The sequence below is a fragment of the Ascaphus truei genome, unplaced genomic scaffold (genome assembly GCF_040206685.1).
Source record: "Ascaphus truei isolate aAscTru1 unplaced genomic scaffold, aAscTru1.hap1 HAP1_SCAFFOLD_733, whole genome shotgun sequence".
In the NCBI taxonomy this organism is placed as follows: domain Eukaryota; kingdom Metazoa; phylum Chordata; class Amphibia; order Anura; family Ascaphidae; genus Ascaphus; species Ascaphus truei.
Genome location: NW_027457068.1, coordinates 159,874 through 167,537, shown reverse-complemented (window position 1 = coordinate 167,537; position 7,664 = coordinate 159,874). Strand labels below are relative to the sequence as shown.

At 45.0% G+C, this 7,664-nt stretch overlaps 1 protein-coding gene across 1 annotated transcript in view; it reads left to right on the top strand.

Annotated features, from left to right (window-relative positions):
- Positions 1 to 474: 474 nt before the first annotated feature.
- The window catches only part of LOC142486092 (unconventional myosin-IXb-like), a 94,126-nt gene continuing 86,936 nt past the window's right edge, over positions 475 to 7,664 (top strand). Inside the window, exon 1 of the mRNA XM_075584750.1 lies at positions 475 to 1,320. Coding sequence (XP_075440865.1) covers positions 493 to 1,320 — 828 coding nt within the window. The 5' untranslated portion in view covers positions 475 to 492. The remainder of the gene's footprint in view (positions 1,321 to 7,664) is intronic.

The window sequence follows — 7,664 nt, the reverse complement described above, 5'->3', positions numbered from 1 at the left end:
ATATATATCTTCTATAAAAATTGTAAGATGGAAAATAATGGCATTGAGTTAATACAATTAACTATTACCTAATACTATCGGACTGATTTATTAAAAACGCACATGTAGGATATTGCCTAGACTGTTTCTCTAAGGCTATGAATGGCTTATGTATGACACTCTCCAAAAAATAGAGTATTTAATGGTGTTTTTTTGTTTTTTTCCTAGTCTCTTGTGACTACAGGTAAATTATCCCAAAGTGTGTGTGTTTTTTTTTTTTTTTCTGTTTGCCATAGCGGCTTTTCTGCCACCATTAAACAATCAGTGCAGAGCCAGCAAACCCACTTCAGGACATCTGTTTTGTTTTTTGGGCTCCTCCATTTAAACGTTGGTAGCGTGCTATGTATTGTTGCGGTCAAATCTGTGTTGCATTTAAAACCTCACTTTGCCTTCCAGATGCTGAATGCAGCTCTCTGATACAACACGGCATGCCGTATCCAGAACAGGGGCAGGATGAGTTTAAAAAATGGCGCCGGCCATGAGAAAGGGTTCCACGATCTCTACATTTACCCACAACTCTCTCCAGGGAGCAACTCCTGCTGTACGGTTCCAGCCACTAAAGAGTCGTCAACCTCTGATGTCATCAGGGACGCGGTGTCTGTCCTGGGGCTGGACATCTCCAAGTGCTACGTGTTGGCAGAGGTGAAGGAGTCGGGAGGGGAGGAGTGGGTGCTTGATCTCAACGACTCGCCCGTTCAACGGGTGTTGCTGTGGCCCCGGAGAGCCCAGGGGAAGCACCAGCAGGTGGATGGCTACTACTTCCTTCTGCAGGAGAGGAACCAGGACGGGAGCATTAAATATGTTCACCTGCCTCTGGTGTCCGATGAGAAGGAGGCCCGCAGGCTGGTGGAGAGGGGCTTCCTGCCCCGGCCTCAGGAGGACTATGATGACCTGTGTAACTTGCCAAAGTTGAGGGAGTCTGCTATCTTGGGCAACCTAAAAACCCGCTTCCTGAAGCAGAAAATCTATACTTACGCAGGGAGCATCCTGATAGCCATTAATCCCTTCAAGTTCCTACCCATCTACAACCCTAAGTACGTGAAGATGTACGACAACCACCAGCTGGGGAAGCTGGAGCCCCACATCTTCGCCATCGCGGACGTGTCCTATCACACCATGCTGAAGAAGCGCATCAACCAGTGCATTGTCATCTCCGGAGAGAGCGGCTCAGGAAAGACGCAGAGCACCAACTTCCTCATACACTGCCTGACTGCGCTGAGCCAGAAGGGCAACGCCAGTGGGGTGGAGAGGACCATACTGGGCGCCGGGCCAGTTCTGGAGGTAAAGGGAGGGTTTGGGTATACCATGTCCAATTAAAGGGACAGTCCTATGTAGGATCAAAGTGTACAATGCCAGTAACATGTTTGTTGAAGGGACCTATAACAGATATTTGATGGGCTAAAGATGCGAAGGGTCTTTAATGGCCCATTTAAGGAGTCCGTGCCTCCTGGGACCAAACTACTAATAGCAGTAACATATTTACATCACATCTGGGGATTTACTTTTTTTGTACTAATCTGCCACCCATACGTAAAGTTTATTTGTAAACGTGGTGAGCTGAAACTTGTGAGGGGTTTCCTTTCCTCTGGCTCTTTCCTTTTTGTCTGTCCCTGTGTGCAACAAGCGTTTAAATGGGTAAAGCCCTGTCTCTCCCTCACCCTTTGTTATTGGCTCTCTGATGAGGATGCGTGGGCCAAGGGTACATCACACACTTTACTGATAAACTCGCAAAGGACCCCTGAGAAATGCATTTGTAATTAATTTCCAAAGGAGCAAAATATTTGCTTTTAGCGTGGTTAGATTTAATTTCAGGAAGACACTGCTATTCTTTCGGAAAGTTTGTTTTATCAGCCATTGGCCCCTTTTTAAGGCCTCAAGTTGTCTTTCAATGATCTAAAAATATTTTCCTTTATGAAATCTTATTATGATTTTATTTATATTGCTTCAACGCGCTCCGCAGCACAGGGGTGAGTGAGCGACAATACCAAGCAGATTCATTTCAATGCTAGTTAACCCTAAAGGTCAAGGGTGCTCAACTCCAGTCCTCAAGCTGCCCAACAGGTCAGGTTTTCAGGATATCCCTGCTTCAGCACAGGTGGCTCAATCAGGCTGTCGATTGAGCCAACTGTGCTGAAGCTGGGATATCCTGAAAACCTGACCTGTTTGGGGGAGGGGTGGACTGGATTTGAGCACCCCGGCACTAGGTCACTGCTCCAAGAGAGTCTCCTTTTTCATCCTAATCACACATTTTGTTGTGATATTCCACTGGAGCATTCAACAGTGGGGAAATATCAATATCAGATCATTTTACCTGGGTCTCTTGAATATGGCAGCCATTTCGATATTTCTTACAATTGGCATACAACACACGTAATCTAGACGAACATAATACATTGGATTCATTCTGATTTATGAGAGGCTAGCTAATTAGATTTGTTTACGTTAGCAATGAGCATCTAAGAGGGGATATCAAAAGAACTATTCATCCCACGGGCAGTACAAAGGACTCGGGGGCCATCCCTTAAGGTTGGAGGAAAGTAGATTTCACCAGCAACAAATGAAAGGGTTCTTTACAGTAAGAGCAGTTACAATGTGGAATTTATAACCCATGGAGACTGTGATGGCAGATACAATAGATACCTTCAAAAAAAGGTTGGACATCTTTTTAGAAAGGAAAGGTATGCAGGGATATACCAAATAAGTAAACATGGGAAGGATGTTTATCCAGGGAGTAATTGGAATATTTGGAGTCGGGAAGGAATTTATTTCCCCCCCATGGAGATATCATTGGATGACGATATGTCACTGGGGTTTCTTTGTTTGCCTTCCTATGGATCAAAATACTGCAAGTACAAATACTGTATAGGCTAAGTATCTGTTGTCTAAATTTAGCATCAGTTGAACTTGATGGACGTAAGTCTTTTTTTCAACCCGGTGTAACGTGTCACAAATTGAGACACTCTAAACATGCTTGTATATATTTTGTGTACACCTTTTCTATTATGGGTATATATTTATACATGTATGTGTACAGATTTACACCCGCGTGCATTTACTCCCGCTATATTGCAAGCCATCCACATGAAGGGCTGTGTACAGAAGTGTTCTCTTGGTTATGATGCTCTGCTGACCTCAGCACCTCGCCCCTCTGCAGCCGGAACCTCTCCTGAGCCAATCGCTTCTCTGTGGCTTTTCCTTCCCGTTTCTCTCTGTTAGAAACATTAACTCTTTCTGACTGAGTTACTGCCACCCCCCCCCCCCCAGCCTGGCATCAAAGAGGTTAATCCTATAATACTTCTAATGTCATGAGAAGGGGTTAACTATGCAATGAAATCTATATCATCTATACACACTAGCGCGCACACACTGATGCACATTAACCCGCGCACACAGTGATGGACACTGACACGCATATATACATATATTATACACACACATGCCCCCACATTAACAAATATACACACACGGTCAGTGTGCATGTGTCAGCGTATTCATTTGTAAATGCGTAGCGGTGTGTAGATTGACACACTGACACAAAAACTGACACACACCGATGCACATTAACAAATGAACACACTGACACATATATACACATACACACACTGATATACAATAACAAAGGGTCGTGCTGCATATATACATACACACAGACTCACATTCCCATGTGCCGATTCTTGGTGTCATAATGCCCACCTTTAAAACAAGCCCAATGCAAAGATGCCTCTCCCCTTGTGATGTTACAAGAGGGCACAGAGCACCAATACTATTTCTCTATTACAAGCCCAAGAACACAGGATTTCTGTTATAGCGGTACTATACATGTAGTATACACACTTTAACAACGGGATTCAGCTTTCTCCTCCTTGCCCTACGCTGCCAGAGGGGCCCTGAGCTAGGCGGTTAACAAAACAAGGCTGGACCACTACTTTTTATTTGTTAGACAAAAAGTCGTTTCTTCAATGCAGAAAGAATGGTGTTGAGAGGGCTTGAAACGAACGAACGTGGCAGTGTTCGCATTTAAGAAGGGTGTATACAGAATGCTGTACATCTTCCCCAGGGCAAGACACTGTGTCCCCAGCATCTGCCAAGTTGCAGTGGTGAGGGAGGGATTTACCCGGCACTTTCAGAGACGTCACATTACGGAAAACTTGGCAGAGGGATGAGTTTCTCCTACAACGTTTTTGTTTTTCTATCCGCCTTTTTCATTCCCTTTTATTTAAACACTTTGCAGATTTGTGTATGAGAACTGATGCCTCTGCTTATTGGTGCCTTTTAAAATGTTTTCATTTTGAAATGCGGTTTGCAAGGCCCAGTTTGAGGATGCTCCCTCTGGGTTGCGGAAGCCTAGAGCGTGATGTGCGGAAGCAGACGGGCCGAGATAAGCGACCGCCTGCTCCTTCCCTGCTCGCACGGTGCATCGTGAGGACTAAGGGACTGCCTGCTTCTTCCTCACACGGTGCATCGTGGGGGATTAAGGGACCGCATGCTGCTGCTTCCTCGCACGGTGCATCGTGGGGGATTAAGGGACCGTCTGCTCCTTCCTCTCATGGTGCATCGTGGGGGATTAAGGGACTGCCTGCTTCTTCCCTGCTTGCATGGTGCATCGTGGGGTATTAAGGGACCGCTTGCTCCTTCCTCACACGGTGCATTGTGGGGGATTAAGGGACCGCCTGCTCCTTCCTCTCACGGTGCATCGTGGGTGGATTAAGGGACTGCCTGCTTCTTCCCTGCTTGCATGGTGAATCGTGGGGGATTAAGTGACCGCTTGCTTCTTCCTCACACGGTGCATCTTCTAATCTTTTGGTGGTGTCAATCCCAGCACTCGCATGAATTGTTACAAATGATGGCGTTGATGTATAAGCAGATAAACATCAGGGACCCTGTATGAATTTTGGCTCCCTGTAACAACTCCTATTGCCGAAAATAATCGCTCCCTATAACCTCTTATTACTCCATATAACCGCTTCCTATAACTCCTCCTATTGCTCCATATATCCGCTCCCTATAACTCCTATTGCCCCATGTAACTGCTCACATTGCCCCATATAACCGCACCTTATAAATCCCTCTTGTTAATACGCTGCTCCAGTTTTTACTCCAACTGCTTTGACAAGGGCCCCTTTAAGCGTAAATGAATGTGAATCCCCAAATCATTCATTTCCTCCTACATTTTGGTTTGTCTTATTGAAGTAACTAAATGTTGAGGCCTGTGTCGTCTGTGTCTTCTGTGTCTGTGTGTTACTTTCCAATGGACCAAAATTACAAGAGACTTGAGACATGGCATGCTGCTGCTTCTGTTTTTATGGGGTTCTTACTCTGTCAGGGGTGAAGCATACCCATTTAATATCTGCAACATATAAAGGTGTTTTTTTGTTTTTTTTCTAAAATTGTTTCGCTAGGAAGTAATACATTGAGGTACCTCTCACTTTTCAAGAAATGTCCTGGGCACATGGTTATGATGACAATACGTGGTTTACATTAAATGAACAGAGGTTACACATTCAATGTACAGACATTTCACGGACAGTTAGAGAGAATATGTTCTGGGCGTATGTAACTGTTACAGACCAGATAAGTGTGAGATTGCTGAAGTCTTGAAAGAACTTGGATTGTTGGCGGCTTTGAGTCTCTGGCAGGATGTTCCAGACATGAGGTGCACGGTAACAGGAGGAGCGGGCGGATTCCTTGTTGAACCTTGGGACAGTGAACAGCCTTCTGCAGTCAGATCTCTGGTGGGAAGAGCTGCGTGTGGTAGTAGGGGTGAGGAACGTGTTCAGAAAGTATTTGAAGGCAAGACAGGAAAAATGTACTTTGCGCCTGGATTTGAGTGATAGCCAATCTAGGTAATGGAGCATTGTGCAGTGATATGTAGTAGTTACATTGTAGTACAAAGCGGTATATCGAGTTGTAGAGGGTGTCTAGTTTGGTGGGTCTGTGAGTGTACAGATCAGTGTATATATTGGTGTGTAAACAAGAGGAAAAAAAGTATCCCACAAGTAGCACTCTGGTATTCAAAAAAATATAAATGTATTCATCACAAGAAGTAAAATAGTCTCTCAAACCCTCACATATCAAAAAACCTTGCTAAACACCCCATAGACTGAGGACCCGCTGCGGTCGGCAACGTGTGCGGCCGCGCGCGCCACCAGCCCCTTACCTGCAATCTGTTGGTCCCTGCTGCCTCCTCCCTCCATGGCTCACTACGTGCTGTGATGCATCAGCCGGCCAGTGCTACCAGAAGGTGGTGTTCTGAAGCATTGACGCGTCACGTGGTGCGCGAGTGTGCCAATGAGGCGGGAAGGAGCTACGGGAGGTGGCGTGTGTGTGTCTGTCTGTCTGTGTCTGCCGACAGGGGTGCGGATGAACTAACGGGTCCTCCGCTCAAACCATGCTCCCTACAGACCGCAGGTAGCGGTCAATTGCCTCTCAGCGCGCCGCTTGCATGCAGTGCGTGCGCGCTGACAGAGGCAGCTGGGCCCCGGCCAAAGGTGTAGTAAACCAGGTAACAGTGACTTGGTTAATGCACATATAACACCTGCATTTCAATGTGTATAAATTGGTGTGTCTGTGTTGGAATCAATACATGTTACTGTGTGACTCAGTGTGTGTTTTTATGTTGCGGATAAAGAGTATCAGGTGGCCAGCAGCTATAAGTGGCAGACTGCACCCCATGCCTACCAAAGCCACTGGCAACGCATTACTCTGCATATACCACTGTGCATGTTGTGTTACATAGTTACATAGTAGATGAAGTTGAGAAAAGACCTGCGTCCATCAAATTCAACCTATGCTAAATTTAGATGACAGATACTTTATCCTATATCCGTACTTACAGCATATTGATCCAGAGCAAGTCAAACAAAAAAACCCCAGTGACACATCATCCAATGATATCTCATAAGGGGAAAAATAAATTCCTTCCTGACTCCAAATATTGTATTACCTCTCTCCTCTTTGTATCGCACTGAGGAGGTATATGCAGTGTCCTGTAGGCCTGCCAGTCCTTCTCTAGGTCTACATGGCTTTGGGAGAGAAGGGGTTTGCCAGTGTTTCCTGTGACCTCATGGCCCTGACTCTCATCCCAGTCAGGATTTCTCCTGCCTGGCTCTCTGCATCATAACCAGAAAACTGGTGTTTCTTCACCATCTGAGAGCCATCTGCTGAAAAAGCATCACAGTTTTCTATAGCACACATAGCTCTTGCTTTTTTTTTCATGATTTATTGAAGTTGCAATAAAGCGAGCACTCCAGCCATGTGACACTTTATTTAATGTTCTCGAAAAAATATGAAATATTGTGCATTCTGTGATATTTTTCGTCTTCACACGCGGTTAATTAGGAACCTAAATTTGCATTGTTTCATGAAGGGTTAGTTAAGTGCTCGTTCCTGAGGAAAGAAAGCAGCGAAAATGCCAAGATTGCAGTGATTGCGGCCAAGATTTATAAAATGTTTTTTTATACAATAAAAAAAAGCCTAGTGTTTCCATGCAAGTTTCTCTAAAACAATGATTCCCAACCTTTTTTACACTGGCATCCCGGCCATAGAAAATATTTGTTCTGCAAACACCTAATAAATCTTATTGCCTACTTAACAGACTATAGCTAACAAAAATGTGTGACCGATCC